General features: G+C 37.8%; 2 protein-coding genes and 1 long non-coding RNA gene across 12 annotated transcripts in view; 1 reads left to right on the top strand and 2 right to left on the bottom strand.

The window, feature by feature from the left end:
- The window catches only part of aspn (asporin (LRR class 1)), a 40,999-nt gene extending 20,128 nt beyond the window's left edge, over positions 1-20,871 (top strand). The window contains exons 3-8 of the mRNA XM_069937260.1: positions 1,351-1,463; positions 7,155-7,368; positions 14,314-14,427; positions 17,361-17,454; positions 18,871-19,009; positions 19,616-20,871. Coding sequence (XP_069793361.1) covers positions 1,351-1,463; positions 7,155-7,368; positions 14,314-14,427; positions 17,361-17,454; positions 18,871-19,009; positions 19,616-19,813 — 872 coding nt within the window. The 3' untranslated portion in view covers positions 19,814-20,871. The remainder of the gene's footprint in view (positions 1-1,350; positions 1,464-7,154; positions 7,369-14,313; positions 14,428-17,360; positions 17,455-18,870; positions 19,010-19,615) is intronic.
- cenpp (centromere protein P) overlaps positions 1-23,413 on the bottom strand; it is a 343,661-nt gene that overhangs the window by 112,488 nt on the left and 207,760 nt on the right. The window lies entirely within an intron of this gene.
- On the bottom strand, positions 1,291-3,502 carry LOC138763319 (uncharacterized). Its single transcript, XR_011357487.1, has 3 exons — positions 3,200-3,502; positions 2,248-2,374; positions 1,291-1,400 (listed from the first exon to the last, which is right to left on the bottom strand). It is a non-coding gene; the product is annotated as an uncharacterized lncRNA (long non-coding RNA).

Below are 23,413 nucleotides of genomic sequence, written 5' to 3' on the forward strand. Positions count from 1 at the left end.
TCTGCAACCTCCTGCTTTCGTGGGCACTCAAGATTCCAAATTCGGCCGTAAAAAAAACAGTCAGTATATTTCCCACTTAACACCTGTAGAAGTTTGATAGGATGTTAGATTATATGCCAAATCTCTACAGACTTCTTTCAAAGTAGAGGCAATGGTGTGGTTTCTTCACAGTTTTCTTGATGTGCTGACCCCAGGAGAGGTCCTCGGATTTGTGGACTCCCAGGAACATGAAGATTTGAATCTTCTTCATGCCTTCCTATCAATGAAGGCAGCTGGTTTAAAAGATTAAAACAATAAAAAAAATACATATTTGTGATATCACTTTATATCTTTGGGAATGAAAGCTAACACCTATGACCTGTCTGGTACAAAAAGTTAGCAGGTTTTATGTTAAACAAGTTCCAAACTCATTTATGAGTTTTGTTACACTCAGAAACAGAATTTTTTCTAAATTTGTTGTTCTGTGGTAGCAGTATGGTGAAAATATTGTTAAAAATAAAATTAGTGGAAAAGAAGAGAGAGTGAGTTACTGTCTGTGGATCATTGTCCATTCAGAAATCTGATGGCAGAGGTGAAGACGCTGGCCTTGTGTTGTTTGGGGTTCATCTTCAGACTCCTGTACCTCCTTCCCAATGTGTGAAGAGGGCATGGACTTAGTGGTGAGGATCCTTAAATATAGAGGCTGCTTTCTTGAGACATTGTCTCTTCTAGATGTCCTTGATGGAGTGAAGTCTGATGCTTATGATGACGCTGGCTGAGTTCACAACACTGTATTTTTTTTCTTATCCTCTGCATTGGCACCTCCACACAAGACAGTGATGCAACCAGTCAGAATGTTCTCCAAGGCACACCTGTAGAAATCTGCAAGAACCTTTAGTGACATACCAAATCTCCTCAAACTCCTCATGAAATATAGCTGCCTTCTTCATGATTGCATTAACATGGAGATCCCAGGACAAGTCTTCGAGATGTTGACACCCATGAATTTTCAGTTCTTAACCATTTCCACTGCTACTCCCTTGTTGAGGACAAGTTCATGTTCTCCTGATTTCTCCCTCAATAAGTTCACAATAGCTCCTTTGTTTTGCTAATACTAAGTACAAGGTTGTTGCTGTTAATGGAGGATCCAAATTCAGTTGAATAAAACAAACCTGGAATAAACATTGGTCCACATACTGACTAATGTAATGAAAGGAAAGGTAGAACCTGATAGTCCAGGTCAAATATGCAAAATAATGTGATTTCTTATTCCACATTAAAGTTGCTTGACATGAAAATTATTTTGCAGTTCTTTATTACTGGAAGAGCATCCAAAGCCATAGCTAACTTTTATTCTATTTCATGATCAAGAGTTGAAATCAGTGCCAGCAAAAATTCCCAAAGACACAGTAATGCTTGATCTGCAAAACAACAAGATAACAGAAATAAAAGAAGATGATCTAAAGAATCTGACTTCTCTCTATGTAAGTTGGTATTTAAGTTTGTTTTTAAGTTCATTTGTCACATTAGATGTTGGTCTAGTGAGACGGGTTCTTTTGTGAGCAGGCTAACAGGTTAGTTATTTTTCTTTCTTTCAGATGTAGTGGTACTTGACAAAGACTTGTTGAATATACAAATATATTCTTGAGTTGTATTACCTCAAGCTGTTGTTATTAGGTTAGTTACTACAATATTAACTTTCTCATTCTTTGAAAACATTCAGAATAATTTCAACCTCCACAAGCAGACAAATGTAAGACAGGTTAGATGATTACATTTAAAAGTTTCAAAACTAATCCTAAACTGTTATTTATGGTGTTAAATGAGGCATATCAAAAAAGCATTAATTTATTTTGCTCTTGGGGGGTGGTTGGGTTACAGGCATCGCCACATTTATAAGTTGTATATTTTACCCTATTTCAGCAAATAATCTCAATGGAGTAGAAGAGGTGGGAAAGGTAGATTACAAGCAGTTAACAATAATGCAGAGCTCTATCCTTGCCTCTACTCATGTTAATAAAACACATTTCCTTGCATATTATTAAAAACTACAGGTAGTCCCCGACTCATGATTGGTCAGTTACGATGGTTTAAATCGTATTGTACTTTAAATTTTAAGTGTCTCCCACACTGATTCCACTGCCCTGCTGTCTCCCCACAGTCCTGTGTTGATCCCCACACTGATCCCACTGCCCTTTTTCGACTTAAGATTTTTTCGACATCCAATGGGAGAGCCGGAACACAACCCGATCGTAAGTTGAGGACTACCTGTATTTCAATGATTTCTTGGCTTTCTTCCCTTCTTCCATAAAATTCCATTCAATCAAAATTCTGATTTACCGATGCGACTGATTCCAAGTTCCTTCGCCCAATATTCATGCGATGACCTTTTGAACTGCAAATTGTGGAATTGTTGTGTGAGGCAAAAAATTGATTTACATAACAGCAATTTCCGCTCCCCCCTGGTCTCTAATTTCTGTAGGTATCTCTCCCTCTGCAATTCCCTTGTCCATTCATCCCTTCCCGACCATTTGCGTCTTCCCGTTCCTGCCTCCAACTGTCTACCCCGTGACTGCAATAAATAGTACACTTTCACTTACACCTCCCTCTCTACTATTTGGGGCCTGAAACTGTCCTGTGAATTTGTAAGAATCAGTTACTTCATCTGGTGATCCTGATGCAGCCTCCTCTACATTGGGAATACTGGATGCAGACTGAGATATCACTTCATTGAGCACCTTTGCTCTGTCTGCTGTAACAGTAGAGGGCACCCAGTAGCCATCCACTTCAATTCCAGACCCCACAGTGACATGTCTGTCTATAACCTCCTGAATTGTTGTTGAGACCATCTGCAAAATGGAGGAACAACACCTTATTTTCTGTCTCAGCAGACTCCAACTAGATGGCATTAATATTAACCTCTAATTTTCATTAAACTCCTTTTTCTTTCCCTCATCCACCTGTCTCCCTTCCTCCAGTTCCCCACCCTTCCTTTCCTTCTATCAGTGAGCTATCTTAGCCTTCTTCCCTCTTCCCCTATCACCTCAGCTTCTTGCTCTTCTACACTCCCACCTGAATCCACCTTTTACCTGTTCGCTTGGGTTTCTCCCCCTTCTCCCACCCCACTTTTTTATTCAGCCATCCGATTTTTTGCACTCCTGAAGAAGAACTCAAGCCTGAAACATTGACTGCCTTTTACTTTCTATGGATGTAACATGACCTGCTGAGTTTCTCCAGCACTTTTATGTGCTGCACTAGATCTCAGCATCTGCAGATTTTCTTGTTTACTTCAATGGTTTGGAATGATGAATCAGCTGATAACACAAAGCTTTGGAAATGTAGAGACTTGAGAAGTAGATTAACATATTAAATAAAAGAAACTTAAGAACATGGCAAATGGAAAATAACATTGAATCATAGAATATAGGAGCAGTAGGCCACTCAGCCCTTCAAGTCTGCATAACTATTCAATATGACCATGGATGATCACATTACATCCCTTATGCTCAATGATGCTAGATCCTTGGACCCTGACTATTTGCAGAATGTCAACTGTATCTTCTTTAGTAAACACAGAACCAAAGAATTTATTCAATTGTTCTGTCATCTCCTTGTTCCCTATTATGAGTTCTCTGATTCTAATGGTGTTTACTCATACTCTATTTTCCTCCTTCGAATTAGACCCTTTGTCATCCACTTTGAGAGAAAAAAATAGAAATACATTTTTTAAATGATAATATATTAAAATGGTTATTGTACAGAAGAAGGGCATTCATCTCACCAGGTTCATGTCAGCTGTATACTCGCATCTCTCTCGGTGTATTTATCATCTTTCTCCATATATTTGTCCAATTCTTTCTTGAAAGCCACTATGGAACTTGTCAGTGCTACATCTGCAGATATGCATTCTGGATTCCAACCACTCATTATTTTTAAAAAATGTATTTTCTCCTGTCATTCTTAATTCTCTTCCCCCAGTTATACCTGTGATCTCTAATCCTCTAATTCCACCATGGTGATCTAAACTCATACTTTTTGTACATTTGCATCAAATTTGCTCTTGGCCTTTTCAGAGTTAATACTGCATCAGTCTAATCTATTCTGTATTCATATTCCCACATTCCAAGAAGCATTCTTATAAATCTATTGTGGATCTTATTGCTTTCACTTTATTCCTGTAATATGGTGACCAAAATTGAACATAAAACTCTATTTGAGGCTTGACTAATGTTTTATAAATATTTATTTGCCTTTGTCTTGATAAATAAAATCCCCAAAGTGTATATGTTTTTTTAAATTTGTAATCAAACAATTGGCATGTGATTAAAATGCATGTTCCTGATTTTATTTTTGGTTATTTGTGTACATTTTGGTTTGACCATGTTGAAATTACAGAATTTTTGTGCATCATCCCCTCATTTCAGGGCACCATCTTATTTGGGACATAGCAATAGTATGTACAGTATATTAAAGTAGTCAAGTTTAGTACTTTGTTGCATATCTCTTGCGTGCAATGACTGCTTGAAGTCTGTGATTCATAGACATCATCAGGTGCTGAGTATCTTTTCTGGTGATGCTCTGCTAGGCCTCTACTGTAACCATCTTCAGCTCCTGCTTGTGTCAAGGGCTTGTCCCCTTAAGTTTTCTCTTCTGCATGTGGAAGGTATGCTCAATTGAATTTAAATTGGGTGACTGACTTGGTCATTCAAAAATGTTTCAGTTTTTAAACTTTGAAAAACTCCTTTGTTGCTTAGCATTATGTTTGGTATCTAACTTTATGGAGAGCACTGTATGTCAACCAAAGAAATGCCATTGTATACGTACACTCAGATGATAACAAACTTAAACTTGAAGGGCACAGGCCTGAAATGTCAACTGCTGTTTACTTCCAGTGAATGCTGCATGACCTGCTAAGTTTCTCCAACAGTTTCATGTATTGCACTAGAGCTCAGCATCTGCAGATTTTCTTGTTTACCTCCTGGGGTATTTAAACATTAATTAAAGCAATTCCAATGCCACCTACAAGTTTGCTGATGACACCACATTTGTCGGCAGATTCACAGGAGGGAGATAGATCAGCTCATTGAATGGTGTAATGACAACAACCTTGTGCTCAATGTCACCAAAACCAAGGAGATGATTGAGGCGTGGCTTGAGCGGGCCGGCTGAGTTCTATCCCAACGCAATCAATAATGTTGCGTTTCTTTTTATTGAATGTGCCCAGAAGTATTGAACTGCACGTTTCACAAACATTTCTACGACTGATTCCACCTGCATTGAATTCGCCCATCGTTATTGAATGAAGATCTACCAGGACCAATGCCTGAAGAGGGCACACAAAATCAGTGAACCGGTGCAGATTCGAAAGGCCAACATGGCCTGTTTCCGCTCCGTAAATGGTTATATGGTTAAATGGTGTTGGTGTTTGTAAGAACCTAGGTGCCCTTGCGTACAGATCACTGAAAATTATCATGCAAGGACAGCAAGCAGTGAGGAAGGCAAAAATAATGTTGGCTTTTTTTTTGCCAGAGGACCAGAGTTCAAGTGTTGAGAAATCTTGCTCCAATTTTAAAGGAGCTCAGTGAGGCTGCATCTGAAAAAACTATGCACGTCTGGTCTCCCTTTGAAAAGGATGGGAAGACTGTAATAACAGGAATGTAACAGAGTAATTTCTGAGATGATGGATGCATTGGTTGGAGAGATTAGGTAGATCTTAAAGATCACACAGAACCTGACAGAATAAATGTGGGGATGATGTTTTCTTCAAACTAGGGTGTCCAGAACTGAGGGTCAGTCTCAAAAGAAGACCATTCTAAACCAGTATGAGAAGAAACTTCTTCAACCCAAAGGTATTTAATTTGTGGTCTACTCTTTTCAAGAGTATATTCAGGACAGAGAATGATCGATTTAAAGGAATGAAGGGATTTGGAATTATTGCAAGAAAGTGGCACAGAGGGAAAAACTTAGCCACGATCATATTGAATGGCAGAAGAGGGTGAAAGACATGAAATGGCATGGAATTTTGTCTGTCTTGAAAGTACCTAATCAGCTTTAATAATTTAATCAAGAGTCAGTATGCATTGTTATTCCCTTCTATCAAAACAGGAGATAAAATTATAATCTTTTGAAGAATTAAAACTCTACACAACTAAAATTTTTAGCCCATTTATCACCAATTCTCAAGTCTCAATTTGACAGACATCATATACCCAAGGTTTTAATTTCTGCCTATTATGTATTTCTAGACATTTTTCAACACATTTGATTGATGCGATTATAGTTTCCAGAAATTCTACCATTTGATTATCAGAAATTAGAAAATATTATAGAAATAAAATGTATTTATCTGCAAATTATTATACCTTTTTACATGCATGGAGGCTACAAGTTGTAAAAGGTGGCACAGTGCATATGGAAATATAACTCAAATAAAAATCGAAAAGATTATAGACACTGGAAAATTGAAAAGAATAGAAAATGCTGAAAAAATGAAGCAGGCCAGGCATACAAGTTCTCTCGGCCAGTGTGTGTGTGTGACACTGAAAGACAGCTGAACAGTCACAGCTGAAGCAAGCAGGAAGCTTGTTGGAATTGAAACAGAAAACAAATCTCTCTCTGCAAACCCTATGAGAACCTTCCTGAGTGGTAAACATTTACCTTTCAAGTACCAAAGCATGGTGAACTTTATACATGTTAAATTCTGTGCACAGTATAAGAATGGCCTGCAACCAGTGAATTTGGAAGAATGAGACGTGAGATTGAACTGTGAACCAAAGAACTTTTCTTAAATTTACACATACATCATACACGTGCGCTTAGAATTAGAAGGGGGTTAATTTGGGTTGGTTAGGTTAATAGAGATAAGTTAAAGTTTGATCCTGTTTTCATGTTTAAAAATAATTAAAAACAACTTTTGTTTAAGTAACCATTTGTCGTGGTAAATATCTAGGTTTTGGGGTCCTTTGGGCTGGTAACAAACGTTCCAGATTGAAGACCCATCTGACGAATCTTGAACGTTGGCTATTTCCCTATCCACAGATGCTGTCTGATCTGTTGTTTTTCCAGCATTTTTTTAAAATAAATTATAAATCAAGGCAATTTTGTTCATTAATTTCTGCTGCAAAACGTCTGCAGAGTCACAATTAATATTAATTGTTATGTATGTTCCACTCTAGGCACTTTATCTGGTCAACAATAAGATAACCAAAATCCACCCAAAGGCATTTCGATCAATGACACATTTGAAGTTGCTCTATCTTTCCTGGAATTTGCTACCCCGGATTCCCATCAATTTACCTGCATCCCTTTTGGAACTAAGGATTGATGAAAACAAAATTAAGAAAATACAAAAGGGAGACTTTAAAGGAATGAAGTTTTTACATGTTTTAGGTGAGTGTTGCTGAATTGATGCATCATTTTTATACATTTATTCTGTATCATTAAATGGAACAAACCGGTTGGGAGCAATTTGTTCCAAAAACTAACTCTTGATGGTTTACTGTTTATATTTATTTTGACTGATAATAAACATATCAATTATTTATTTTATCAAATAAAAGTGGAAAATACTAGAAATATTCTGTGTATTTGCAAAATTTTCTGTTGTCTTTTCAAATCACAAACATCTGCAGTAATACACTTTTGTTCCAGGTCAGACGTTCCTGAACATTTTTTTGGTCTGCCTCACTTCAGAATGGTAATGAGCTCAGTGTTATTGCTGGCCATGGAATTTAATACCATTAGAGAAATCTCCAGATTGAGATCTGTGCAGCCAAACAAAAAAAAATGGGGAGAGAGCAGCTTCCACACATCCAATTACAGGATCCAGGAAGTTTGTCAATATAAAGAACCTCCCATTGTCAGCAATGGTCTGTACTCACCGTACAGGCTAGGATGAAGCCGAATTCCACATTTCAGTGTTGAGAGACTACACTGCTCCCCCTTATGTGTTCCACAGAAGCCCTCACAACCAGCTAATATATATCGACTTGCTGTCTCAGTTTACATATGGCAACAAAATCACTTTATCTGTTTCATTATTGCAAGAGTGTCAGTGAAGGCTGAGCCTCATTGAGACTCCTTGTTCAACAGCAGAGGGCAGGGTTTTCTGCCAGGTTCTGGCACAGCAGTGCCCTCAGTAACACATGCCCTAATTACCCCTCGGATCACTGATCCCATTTTTTTCCCACTGCATTGAATTTATCATGAGGTTAACAAAGTTTCAGTAGCGTTGAGATATTGTTTATTTCCACTTACCTCTTTCAAATCTAATATAAAGATGTACATTATATGATACAAAGGGGAACATTTCCATATTTATATGGTAGCTTTGCATGGCTGTGAATAGTTCAGATCAATTTAAATGATAGGCTTTCCACCTTGTCAAGAACAAATACCTTCTTTCTTGGGAAGGTAGTATTGGTGTATAAGATGTTTTGGATGAGTCATCCAATTAGGGTTTCCAATTTAAAAGGTTTTCAAGAACACAGAATTGGAGAAATGAGTGATAATCCTGTTTAAAAGGAATTTACACCATTGGGATATTTCAGTGTGAAAATAACTCTGTTAACATTCCTTTACAACCAGTTAATATAGTTTTTTTCCATAAACTGTTTAATTATTGCCTTCATTATAGTGTTTGAACTTAGTTGCTTTATATCGATTGAAAGTACGTATGTCTTGTTTTATTAACATCTAATAATTTGTGAGTACAATATACCGGTAATCTGAAATGAATTTGAAAGCAAAAATAAATAATTCAATCCATAGTGCTAAAGTGGTGAATGGAATAGTCATTATTTTCCCTTGCAACCGCTGCAACCGTGTCTGCCTGTCCCGCATCGGACTTGTCAGCCATAAACGAGCCTGCAGCTGACGTGGACATTACCCCTCCATAAATCTTCATCCGCGAAGCCAAGCCAAAGAAGAAGGTTCCTTTCCCTTGTCTGATGACTGTTTTTTGTATAAGTGTATGTTCAAATTACAAATCAAAATTACTGCTATTTTCTACCAACATGCTTTCAAGTGGAGCATTCCACACCATAATAACTTGTGTTTGGAAGACATTTTTTTCCCTCTCCCTTCAGGATCTTTTGGCAAGTGTCATAAAAATTTTACCCTCTAGTTATTGATCTTGACAACAATCGAAACTATTTTTCCCTGCCATTTTTAGCACAACTATTCATACTAAATTCATTAACTCTCTCCATCCCTCTGTTTTAAGGAGGATGATTTTGACTTTTTCATAGTGTGGTGCCTTTGATCCATGAAGTTGTACCAATCTAAATAAAACTCCTCCATGATCCTTCCTTCCCTCATGGCCCATAACCCTCACTTCCATGTCCCTATCTTGAAGTCTTTTAAATGTCCCTTTTGTGTCATTCTCTACCACCACCCTGGAAGTGTGATCCGGGCACCGTCACTCTTTGTATAAAAAATCTGTTTTGATATCTTCCCTCAAATTTCCCACACTCACCTTAAACAGATGTCCTCTCATTCTGGCTATTGCTGCCTTGGGGAAGAAGTGCTGGCTCTCTACTCTATCCATGCCTCATAATCTTACACTTCTTTTAAGTCGCCTCTCATTCTCCATTGATCCAAAGAGAAAAACTCCAGCTTTCTCAACCTTTCTTTATAAGACTCCACTTAAGGAAGCATCCTGATAAATCTCCTCTGCACCCTCTTCACATCTTTCCAATAATCAAGTGAACAGACAAGGATGGGTATTAGTCTTCACTCCAGTAAGGATTTTTTTTTTCAAATCGGCTCCTTACAGTGGCTACTCTTTGCATGCAGTCCTACGGGGGAATTATCACATATTCCAATTCAGAACTATTAAAACTCAAACCCACAGCCACAGAAAAAAAACTTACCCATGAATAATGATGTACAAAGAACGTGAGCAGATCTTGCAATTGTCAGGAATGGCATATTCCTTTGGATCTTGGCAGTTTCAAACAGCCAGCACATGGATTATTTAAATGCAGTGGGAGTTACAAGCAGCCAATGAACAGGCCATTTAAACACTGTGGGAGTTACAAGCAACCAATGAATATTTAAACACCATGGGTGTTAAAAGCAGCCGACCCATGTGGCATTTAAAGAAGACTCAACCATGAGGAATTGGTGGGGGAGGGGGGGTTCAGGTCAAGCTGACACTGAGGCCTTTGCTCCCTACCATCCTCCTGGCCAATGTACAATCCTTGGAAAACAAATTAGATGAACGCAGAGCCAGATTACAGTTTCAGAGGGTCAACAGAGAGTGCTGTGTGAAGTGCTTCACAGAGACATGGCTAAACGTGGACATTCCAGACATGACGCTGCAGTCGTTGGGCTTTACTATCCACCACACTGACGTCAGGAAAAATTATGGGAAGCAGCCTTTGTGTCATCATCAATTCATCATGGTGCACAAATGTGACTGTTAAGTCCCAGTCCTGCTCCCCAACCTGGAACATCTGGCGATCAAGACTCTCCCATTTTATTTGCCAGTGAGTTCACCAACATCACTCTGGTCTGTGTACATTTTCCCTCAGGCTAACATCAGGCTAGCACTGGAGGGGTTGAGTACTGTGATCAGCAGCCATGAGACAGCACACCATAATACCATCACGATCATTGGGTCTTTAATCAGGCCAACCTGAAGATGTCTCTAACAAAATATCACCATCATGTCACCTGTGACAACAGAGCAGCCAACACACTTGATCACTGCTACACCACCATCAAGAATGCCGACCAAGCCATCCCATGACCACACATCATCAAGTCTGATCACCTGGTTGCACCTCTACTCCCAGTTTGCAAGCAGTGACTGAGAACCACAAGACCAATGGTGAAAATATGATTGAGGGATGTGGAGAAACCCCTGCAGGATTGCTTTGAACCAGTGAATTGGTCCATATTTAAGGACTCACCCTTAGTCCTCAATGAATATGCAATATATGCCACTGATTTCATCAAGACCTGCGTAGATGAGTGCCCATGCGCAATATTATAAGTTCTCCAACCAGAAACCTTGGATGAATCAGAAGATTCACAAACTGGTTGGGGGCGAGATTAGGGCGTTTAAGGCTCTACAAGAAGTCCAGGTATTACCTATGAAAGGCTATCTTAGCAACAAATAAGCAATTCTGGAGGAAGCTACAGACAGAGACAAATACTCGCCAGCTATGGAAGGGATTGTAGGTGAAGATGAACAGCATTAATGGCTGTCATGCTTCACTATCTGATGAGCCGAACACCTTCTATGCTCACTATGAGAAGGAGAACTCAACAGTGCCTACAAGAATCCCTGCAAAGGCTGATGACCTTTGCAGCGCTGTTTCTGAGGCCAATATCAGAACATCATTCAAGTGGGTGAACGCTTGGAAGGTGTCAGGCCCTGATGACTTACCTCGGAGGGTACTGAAAATTTTTGCTAACCAATTAGCCGGACTGTTCAAGGATATTTTCAATCACTCACTGCTGCAGTCAGAGATTCCCACCTGCTTCAAAAGGGCATCAATCATCCTGGTGCCTAAGAAGAGCAGAGAGAGCTGCTCAACGACTATCACCCAGTAGCACTAACATCTACTGTGATAAAATGCTTTGTGAGGCTGGTCATGGCCAGAATTAACACATATTTAAGAAAAGGTCTGAACCCACTACAATTTGTCTATTGCCACAATCGCTCCACAGCAGTCACAATATCACTGGCTCTCCACTCAGCTCTGGATCACCTAGAATACAACATGTACATCAGGCTACTCTTTACCGAGTACAGCTCAGCCTTCAACAGCATTATTACCTCAGTGCTGGTCAACAAGCTCCAAACCTTGGGCCTCTGCAACTGGATAGCTTGACTTCTTCATTGGAAGACCACAGAAAATATGAATTGGAAATCGTCTCTTTTTCACTGACGATCAACATAGGCTCACCTCAAGGATGCATGTTGGCCCACTATGCTACTTGCTCTACACCCATGACTGTGTGGCTAGACGTAATTCAAATACTATCTGCAAATTTGCCAATGACACCATAGCAATGAGGAAACGTATAGGAGGGAGATAGATCAACTAATTGAGTGGTGTCATAAAAACAATGCAATCAATGTCAGCAAACCCAAAGAGATGACTGTGGGCTTTAGGAGAAAATAAGAACACAAACCAGTCCTCATCGAAGGGTCAGCAGTGGAAAGGATCAAGAACTTCAAATTCCTGGGTGTCTACATGTCTGAGGTTCTTTCCTCGTGCTTCCATGTTGATGCATCACGAAGAAGGCTCTCCAGCAGCTATACTTTGTGAGGAGATTCAGTATGTCACCAAAGACTCTCAAACTTCTACAGGTGTACAGTGGGGAGAATTCTGTCTAGTTGCATCAATGTCTGGTATGCAGGTGGCAATGCTCAGGCCAGGAAAAAACTCCAGCGGGTTGTTAACTAGGCATGTGACATCATGGGTACTAGTCTTCACTCCATTTAAGACATCAACAAGAGGTGGTGTCTTCAGAAAGTACCTTCTTTCTTCAAGGACTTCCACCACCCAGGCCATACCCTCTTCATTTTGCTTCCTCAGGGAAAAAGGTAAAGGAGCCTGAAAATGAACACTTAGTGGCACAAGGACAGCTTCTTCCCCTCTGCCAACAGATTTCTGAATGAACAATGAACCTCACTTTGACTTTTTCTTGCACAATTTTTATTTATTTTGAAATGTGGTTTGTACAAATGTTTGCACTGTGATATTGCTGAAAACGATGAATTTCGTGACATGTTCATAACAATAAATTCTGATTCTGATCTTTAAGACACAGTACCTCAAGAAAGCAGCTTATATTATCAAGGACTCTCAACATTCAGGCCATGTGTATTTCTCTGTTACCATCAAGAATGAAGTACAGATGCCTGAAAACACACATTCAAAGTTACAAAGACAGCTTCTTCCCCTCCAGCATCAGATTTCTGAACAGACAATGAACCTATGGACATGACCTCACTTTTCTCTTTTTTTTGTACAAATTTTTTTTACATCTTGTATTGTAATTTATAGCAATTTTGTTCCTGTAATGTACAATATGGTTGCCACAAAGCAACAAATTTTGCAATACATATTCATGACAATGCACCTGATTCTGAGACTAAACATTATACTCTAACATGGGCTAACCTCGTGTCTCAATCCCCTGACTAATGAAGGTAAGCATTCTACTATAAGCATTCTTAAACATCCTATTAATTTGCCACAACTTTGATGAAGCCATGGACTTGGATCTCAAGATAACTCTGTTTCCTCATAGAGCTAAGAATCCTGTCAGTGACCTTGAACTCCATCTTCAAATTCATCTTCCAAAGAGGATCACTTTACATTTTTACAGATTGAACTGCAACTGCCCAACTCTGCATCTTCTCTATATCATTTATAATCTACACCATCCACAATGCCTCCAACTGTTGTGCTATCCGCAAACTTACTTACCCACCTCTCCAGTTCATTCAAGTTATTTATAAAAATCACAGAGAGCAGGGGTCCCATAAGAGATCCCCACAGAAGACTAGTCACTGACCTCCAGGCTGAATACTTAACATCTACTACCATCCTCTTCCTTCAGTGGGCAAGCCCATTCTAAATCCATGCAGCCAAACTTTCATGCCTCCTGAAATTCTGGATGAGCCTACCATGAGGAACCTTGTCAATATATACCACATCTGCTCCTTTACCTTCATTACCTCCTTCAAAATATCAATTCATCCATTCATGTAACCAAAGTACTTTATTTTGGTGATATCCAATAACATCACCTCTCCATTCTCTCCAATGCCATAACACATCCTTCCTAAAATACTGCAATATGAGATTGATGGCCAGGCAGACTTAGAAATTATTTTAGCAAGAACATAGGATAGTGCAGCACAAGAGGAGGCCCTTCAACCCATGATGACACTTAAAATTAATCCCATCTCCCTGCATAGAGTTCATGTCCCTCTATTCCTTACCTGATCATTGTCTAAATGCTTCTCAAACATTGTTATTGTTTCTATTTCTACCACTTCCCCTAGCACAATGTGTTTACTTCCCTCTGTGTAAAACATCTTTTCCATTTTTTAAGACAAGAAATTTGCATGTTAATTTTTCTAAAATGTGACTCTAAAAATTGACTTTATACACAGACAATCTGTTGAGAAGAAAAAGAAAGACGTCTGAAATCTCCAATGATTTGGCAATATTGTCACATTTAAAAACACTAGTTAATTCCATGCCCACCTTGTGCCTTCAAAAACTAATGTGGTAAAAAATGACAGTGCAATAACTGAAATTAATTCAGAAATACCTTTAAATGTACAATAACTTTTGTTTGCAGAGATTAGTGGAAATGTATTTGATACAACTGACATTGAACCACATGCATTTGATGGAGTGTTGCGATTAATTTACCTACGAATGTCATATGGAAAATTATCATCAATTCCAAAGAGTAAGTTTATGCAATGGCTATATGTATAAATGTATTATTGTCCTAGTCTATTCGTAACAAAGTGTGATAGTCGGATTATCAGGATCTAAATTGGCTACACTGGTACCAAATCAGTGCATCAGTGTGGCAGAAGAAATTAAGTCACAAAATGTCTATGTCTTGATGTGCAAATTGTGAACGCTATTACTCTGATCATGTGATACTATTGAACATGGTGATAATATATCATGCAATCATACATAGAAACATAGAAAACGTAGCACAATGCAGGCCCACAAAGTTGTGCCGAACATGTCCCTACCTTAGAAATTACTAGGCTTACCCATAACCCTCTATTTTTTTGTACCTATCCATAAATCTCTTAAAGGACCTTAATGTATCCACATCTATTACTGTTGTCGTCAGCCATGCACCCACCACTCTGTGTAAAAAATTACCCCTGACACACCCCAGCACCTTAAACCCCTGTCCTCTTGTGGCAACCATTTCAACCCCTGGGAAAAAGCTTCTTACTATTTACACGATCAAAGTCTCTCATCATCTGAAACCCCTCTATTAGGCCACCACTCATCCTCTGCCACTTCAAGGAGAAAAGGCCAAGTTCACTCAACTTGTTTTCACAATGCATGCTCCCTAAACCAGGCAACATCCTGTAAATCTTCTCTGCACCCTTTCATAATTTGCCTCTCTTTGGAAGGGGTAATAGATATGTTTGTTTACTCAAAATGAGATCTTAACATTTTGAAAAACAATTTTTATTTACTTTAAATTACATCAAAAACACTGAAATAGATGTCTCTCTAATCCTTTCACTTGAAATGATAAAAAATATAACTAACTTATTCAACAATCTCAGACTAACTGAGATCTATATATTATCACCTCAATCTAGCCTAGTTCATTGATTAGTTCAAATACTAAATGTTCAAAACAAAAATTGTTCTTTGGCCATTGCCTACAGAACAGAAATTTTAAAAAAGTCTGAAAATAATCTGTTGATTAGGCAGCATTTGTGAAAGAAGACAGTATTTCAGATTGATGGCCTTCATCTGAACCACCAAAGTTAGTAAAACAAGCATATTTTAGGACACAGAGAATGAAGAAGACAAAGATGGAACAAGAAAAACAGAGCTAAAATTGAAAATCAGCCACGATCTTGAAGAGTGAAGCTGGACCAAAGGGCCAAATGATCAATGTTGGTCCAAAGTCTTCATTGTGCCCACATATTTCCAATTTTTTCTGCTTTTATTTCAGGTTTTTAGCATCAAAATATTTTATTTGGGGGTGTGAGCTGAAACACATGGTTCATCATTATAATTTTGCATGGCGAGGCCACAGATGGTACACCCTCACTATCACCAGAGAGCCTACAGCCAATTCAATTCATTCCTTGTGATAGTAAGAAATACTTTGAGGGAAATGGACACAACAAATAGCCATGCTATTCTTGTACAGCAACAACATTCGCTTCAACCCAATAATGTAGAAAATTGCCCAGCTATCTTACCACAAAATGCAAGACAAAATCAATTTGGCTGATTACCACCCAATTAAACAACTTTCAATCATCACCAAAGTGATAAAAAAGTGCTCTCCAGCAGTATTTACTCATTAAGTTCACCAGAATCCAGACCTTATTGTGGCCTTGGTCAAAAAATTGGTCTATGGATGAGGCAAGAGCAATTGTTGTCAACATCCAGATAGCATTTGATTGAGTGCTACATTAAGGAGCCCTAGCAAAACTTGTCAATGGGCATACAAGGGAAAAACACTCCAATGGATGGAGTCGTATCTCATAGAAAATAGGATAGTCATGTTTGTTGCAAGTCAATCTGTCCAGTTCTAATACATTAATGTATTAATACATTGTTTCATCAACAAGCTCCTGCCCGTTATTCCATCAGAAGTGGGATGTTTGCAATGATTGGTAACTCTACTCTACCAGTCCATACCTTGATAATCCAAGACACAGCTTGGTGGGTGAGAGAATCTAGGAGAAATTCATAAAGTGGGAAGAATTTTAAAAAAATGTGATTACTGTAAATGGGTGTTTAAAGCCCAGTGCAGATTTGAATATCTCTCTAGGAATCAATGATGAAGACAACATACCGGCATGAGTTCATAAGTGGCAAGTAATATTCCGGCCACTTCCAAAAAAAGAGAGATTATCCACTAAGCCTTGCCATTCACTGACAGAACCATTACCAAGTTCCCACCATCAACCTTCAGGGGGACACTATTAACCAGAAGCTCAACCTGAATAGCCACATAAATACCATGGCTATTAAAACAGATCAAATTAAGTGACTGACACTTCAAAGCCTATAAGGCAGAGTCAGGAGAGTGACCAAAGACATGGCATTTGCTTGAATGAGATTATCTCTAAAAGGAAACCTGACCATCTTGGGCACTTAATCAGTACTCCACTCATCAACTGAAACATAATCCTGCAATACCAGCTCATGTGGTTTGTAGTGCAAACCATATAAAAACTAAGCTACAAATATTTGCCTTCGCTACTAAAATCCCTCCTAAACCTGCAATCTCTATGACCAAGAAGGACACGGACAGCAGGTTCAGGGCACAGCATCACCTGCAGATTCCTTCATCATTGTGTGTCAATCTAGGAATTCTATATTCTATGGTGCTTTCTGGAAAACTGCAGAGATTCAGGAAGGCAGTTTACCACCTCTTCCTTTAGGGTAATTTGGGATGAAAAACGTCAGCAATATCCACATTTCACAAAATGAATAAATGAAAATAAAAGCTCAAGGTAAAAAAAAAAATCAGGTATGCTATTCAAAATAACTTACCTATCTTAAGGACCAAGCCAAATCCTTTGACTGTTCCAAAGCATAGAGAGGTAATTTGTTCTTACTTAATTGTATTGCAATCACCTATACTTAAAGTATTGATTTTTTTTAAATTCAAAGATCTACCTTCTAATCTATATGAGCTGTACCTTGACCACAACAGGATTTCATCAATACAACGCAAGGATTTTCAACGATATAAAGATTTGTACAGGTAAAACTCTCTGGTTCAAAAGAAAGCAAAATGTTATTTAGCATTTTTGTTATATATAGAAAAAAGATGAAAACTTAAGAGTAAACACAAAAATCCCACTAGAAGAAAGGAAATGTATTGTGGATTAAGCACATGGGTCAAAAGATTAATCTGAGAGCCAAATATAAGTGAAATAGGCATTGTGAAACACATTCATTAGTGCTTTTCTCATGGCTTGAGGCTGCAAAATTGTCTATACACTTTGCTTCGTGCATGAAGGAAAATATGGGGGTCTAAAATGGTCAGAGCTTGAAGTCAAGGAAAGATGGGATTGGGGTCTGGAAGATTGAGATTCCAGAAGGGGAGGGGTGGGGGAAGCTGCATGGGGGTGTGCTCTGAGATCAAATATTGAAAAATCAGAGGAAAGATGGGGTTGATAGGAGGTATTGGGAAGCAACACATTTTCATTAGTTGCAACTAAGTAGTTTGCTGTACAATTTTAAAGATAAATTAAATGTTTGGCATTTTACTGGGTATTTGCATCAACATTAAGCTAGACCAGATAAGAACAGATTTGTTTCCTCTCAGGAAATGAATGAACCAAATAGGTTTTATGCCAATCCAATCCTTGGTCACCAATGTTAATATTACTTTGCCATGAGGACTTCAGTGCCAAAGTAAAAAATAACCTACTGCATTTACACAGGGCATTGATGAGACCACACCTAAAGCATTATTCTATGCTCTAAATTCACATATATTTGATTTAAATAATTTAAATTCACTTCTGTGTTTAGTTATTAAAGGAATATAGATTCATTAAGATAATACAAGCTTGTATATAGAATTACAGGGAGAGATTTGAGATATATGGAATTTTCATTTGTGGAAAAAAATCTAATAAAAAAAATGATAAATTTAACTGGTGCCAGTTAAAGGACATGATAAAATTGTCACAGAGTACTCTTTTTGATAAGGGAACAGACTGACTCTATCTCAGGCTTTTCTGACCCCTACTGCAGAAAAAAGGTTACACAGCATCACCTAAACATAGAACTGATATTAAGGGAAGGATTATGGGTTGGCTAATTCGAACAATTTTAAACATTTTTAAGAAGTAGACATAGAGCACGTTAACAGGCCCTTTCGGCCCACGAGCCGCCCCAGATACACCCAACTGACCTAAAACTCCCGGTATTTTTTGAATGGAGGGAGGAAACCAGAGTACCCAGAGAAAACTCAAGCAGACACAGGGAGAATGTACAAACTCTTTACAGACAGTGTGGTATTCAAACCCCAGTCCTAGTTTCTGGCACTGTAACGGAGTTACACTATCCACTTAGAGTGCCACCCATTATCATTAATTAATTGATCATTAATTTTTTTAAAAGTAAAATATATGTTTGAATCTAGAGTCACTTTCCTCCACTTTTACAGACTGGACTTGTCATACAACCAAATCAAAGAAATTGAAAATGGAAGTTTAGTGTATCTTGCTAATCTAAGACAAATTCATTTGGAGAACAATGCGGTTAAAAATGTTCCTGCCAGTATAAAAGAATTGAAGTATCTCCAGGTAAAGGATAAATAATTCTATGAATTGATATAGCTCATTTTAATCCCATGCTTTCTATTAATAATGTACAAAAGTACAACATTTGTGAAAGGGGACTTGTAACTGTAACCAAAGTATGAACCTGTAAATCTGCAAAATAATTTAGAATTAGATTTTTGGAGAGAAATGTGCTTAAAGTGAAGAAATCATTCACTGGTAAATATGCTCAACAGAGCTAACATTTAAAAAAACATGTAAGAATAAGGGATTTGAGCAAGGGGGCTGTGGTGGTGGAAAGGTGAAGGAAATTCACTTTTAATGTTTATGATTTCTACCTGTCTTATCACATTTGAATCAACTGTCTCCATTAATTGTCCAACATCAGATTTTAAAGAGATTATAGTTCTCTGCTTAATTTTTTAAAAATTAATTTCAGAACTACAAAATCTCTGCTCAGGTTTTAATTACCTTTTAATTAATCTTTTTAAAAGTGGCGTATTTCCCTGTTTGAGAGTCAAATTGTGCCTAATTTTATGAAAGCAAGGTCCAAGTAATGGATATTTAATTTCTATAAATGGATATTTCAGTGTGCAAATTTAGAAATACATTTTTCATTTTCTTAAACAGACACTCTATCTTCATAATAACAATATTAGTAAAATAGAAATAGATGATTTCTGTCCAAAAGAAATGAAAATCAAGAAGCTGCATTATTATGGAATCAGCCTTTTTGGCAATCCAGTGAAGCATTGGGAGATTCAGCCAGCTTCTTTCCGATGTGTCTCTGGTGCTCATGGAGTGCAACTTGGAAATTTCAAGAAATAAACCATACAAGGATTGTTCTTTAAAGATTAACAATGTGAAGGATGAAATTAATCTCAACAAGGACCAGAAGATAAGTGTTTCCTCACACAAATAATAATGTGCAAAATCTAGGTAATGCATTGATTTAAAAGTGTAATTTCAAACATTACAAGTAGGCATTTTAAATAAAGCAAATTCTGTTGCATCCAAAAAAAATATTTGCTTTAAATTCACTGAAATGATCTGTGAGCTGTAATTTCTGGTTTGTATTGACTTCCTCTGCCTCTCCCATCTCAAACTAATAAAAGCCAAATGTATTTTTAACCAAGGTGATTCCACATGATTTATAGTACACATTTGGTTTCTTAGTTGTTGTCCTTGCATGCATAGTCAAATACTCTTTTTTTTTACCAGCAAAAAAATTCTATTCAATGTACATGTGAATAAAATATTTGAATATTTATCTTAGATTCATACACTAAGTACAGTACTTACAAAGCCACTCTGCTGAATGAATATAATTTGTAAAGCCAAGCTTAATTTTGTCATGAGGCTCATTTCCACAGCCAATATTTACACATTTTTCCTCTTTGATCATCAATTTTACACCTATAAACAACCAGATTTATAACCATTGTAGTCATAATTCCCTTGTGATTAAGGGGAGAACTTTCCAATTTCTTGTGTGAATATTTCTGTGGTCTACTTTACATGATATTAATTTACAATTAATGTTCTTCATTTATATACTTCGAATAGTTGTTTACATTTCTTGCTTTAGTCTCATCATCAATAACTTCTTTTTGTAAATGTTATGAACGTCAATTTCAAAAAATGGCTCAATCTTCACTTTAGTAACTTACATGTACTGTAATAAAAATATAACAAGCCTACTTTCACTGCTTTCAAGGTGTTTAGTAGCTAACTTTGTTATGCTAATTTATCAAATAAAATAATATCTTTTTGTGTAATTACTGTAATGATAGAGAGCTAGTGATAATCCTGACCACTAGAGAGTCAGAGATGAGTTGCTGCATTTAGGAGTAGATTCAAAATGGATGCTTCCACTGTACCTAATAAAATATTGTTATAAAATAATTTGTTTATTTATTACAATAAAAGAAACATCACATGGTACTACGAATGGAAGACACAACAAGAGTGTGCAGAATGAGAATCAATTGATAGCAGCAGAAAACATAAAGAGTGTAAAGGCTCCTGACGCATTAAATTGGACTGGAATTGTCGACCATGAGTGGAGGTTGTTCAAACAACGATTTATGTTGTATCTGCAAGCCAATGGACTCGATACCTGATGCAGAGAAAATTGAACTGCAACTTACCATGGTGGGACCTCAATCACTAGAGGTTTTCAACACATTTGTTTTTGCCAAGGCAACTGATCTGGGTAAGTTCAACAAGGTTATTGAGATGTTTGATGAACACTGTTCACCAAAGAAAAATGAAACGTTCGAGGGGTACGTGTTTCACTCGCGCATATGCTACAACCCCAGAGGACTCCAAAACCCAGCAGCAATAGATATTCTCCAAGACAAATGGTTATTTAAACAGAAGTTGCTTTTAATTATCTTTAAACATGAAAACAAAATCACACTTCAACTTATAACTATTGACTTAACTAACCTAACTTAATCCCCTTCTAATTCTAAGCGCACGTGTATGTAATGTGTATGTAAGTTCAGAAAAAATCTTTGATTCACAGTTCAATCTCACTTCTCATTCCTCCAAGTTCACTGGTTGCAGGTAATTTTTATACTGTGCACAGAATTTAACATTTATAAAATTCACTAAGCCTTGGTGTTTGAAAGGTAAATGGTTAGTACTCAGGAAGGTTCTTTGAGTGTCCAGCAAACAACAAATCTCTCTTTGAAAACCGACAAGAACCTCTTTCTTTCAAGTCACTACAGAGTGCTTTTTGTTTCTCTTATTTCAAGTGAAATATTAGGCAACCAGTCCTCTCCTCTTGCATAAACCACAAGGGCTCTGACCAGGCTGAACTAAGCACTCACATCCTGTCTTCCAGATGGGGTTTTCCATAAGCTTTCCAGCTTATCCTGTTCCAGTCCCAGCTGCTGTTGCTGACTGTAAAACTGCAGAACTGATCTCTCTCTGAGAAAGCCTGTTTTTCTCTCTCTGCTTGTAAAATCACATGACCCTCCTAGAACAGCAAGTTCCACTCCAGTCAGCCTGCGGCTCTGACAAGTTCTTTCATCTGTTGCCTTTTTGTAAACAACAATCCATTAGTGAAGTCTCTTGGTCACTCTCCAAAGCTTTTGCAAAGGCTCTGAGGCCGACATGTCTAGCATGAGCAGAGCTCCAGTATTTTAAATAAAATCTTTTTTAATGTGTTTGTATGTCACCTACACTAACAAAAACCTGCCCAAATTTATCTCCCAAAAACATATCTATAGACAAAACAAACACAACATAATCTGTCACACATGCATTTGCAGGGAAAGATCTTTGATACTTTTTTAAATGGACTTGAAATTAAAAGCAAGAATATGCAATTCTGGACCGCTGTACGATTCAATGAAAAGTTATGTTTGGGATTCTAGATAAGGAAGTGAAAGAGAGGTTGTACGAAAGACAGAGTTTACCTTAGCTGGAGCTTTGAAGATATGCCATGTCAGTGAAATAGCTCTGCAGCATGCAAAAAAAGTTAGGTGATAATGAAAATGAGGGCACAATCATAGCCACAGTGCCTGGACACACACATAAACAAAAAAAAAAGATACAAGAAAAAACATAAAGGTAAAGAGACATTCAATTGTAAACAACATGGCATTGAACATGTACCAAAACAATGCCCAGCCTATCGAAAAGTCTGTAATAAGTGCAAAGGGCAGAATCTTTATGCAAAGCAATGTTTTTCCAGAGGGAAACAAAACAGAAGTGAAACTGGGCACACTTTCCACACAAAAGAAGAAACTGCTCGCAGTGATGCACTCTTCGTTGGCATGGTAGTGCAGAAAGACTATAAACCAACAGACACTGAAAAGCCAAACATGAACAGAGTCAAACAGGATAAGTGGACTGTTATTACATACAAATGGAACAAATATTCCTTTCAAGCTGGACACAGGGGAAAAGGTCAATTTGATCTGTGAGTGTATCATTAAAGCAATGAAGAGAAAGCCATTTATCCATGAAAATCCTGCACAGCTCAAAGCCTACAATGGATAGAGCATTGACATGAAAGGTACATATAAACTCAAGGTGAAACTTAAAGATAAAGTGCACCACCTAAGGTTCACACTTGCCCCAGATGGACATGAATCACTGCTTGGTGACAAAGCATGTAAAAACTTAAGCCTAGTCAAGAGAGTGTACCCCATTAACAGAGACAATGCACAGAACAGCATAGAGGAAATACTGGATTAATCTCCAGACACCTTCAAGGGGTTTGGAGTTCTACCATTCACCTATAAAATACAGTTAAAAGAGGATGCACAGCCATTAGTGTATCCCCGAGATGGGTTCAACGGCACTAAAAGAAAAGCTAACGCTGGAACTCGACCGAATGATAGCACTAACGGTCATAAAGAGGAGGAGCCCACAGAATGGGTGAATTCATTGGTGTGTGTTAAAAAGAAGAAA

This window comes from Narcine bancroftii, chromosome 5 (genome assembly GCF_036971445.1).
Source record: "Narcine bancroftii isolate sNarBan1 chromosome 5, sNarBan1.hap1, whole genome shotgun sequence".
Classification (NCBI taxonomy): domain Eukaryota; kingdom Metazoa; phylum Chordata; class Chondrichthyes; order Torpediniformes; family Narcinidae; genus Narcine; species Narcine bancroftii.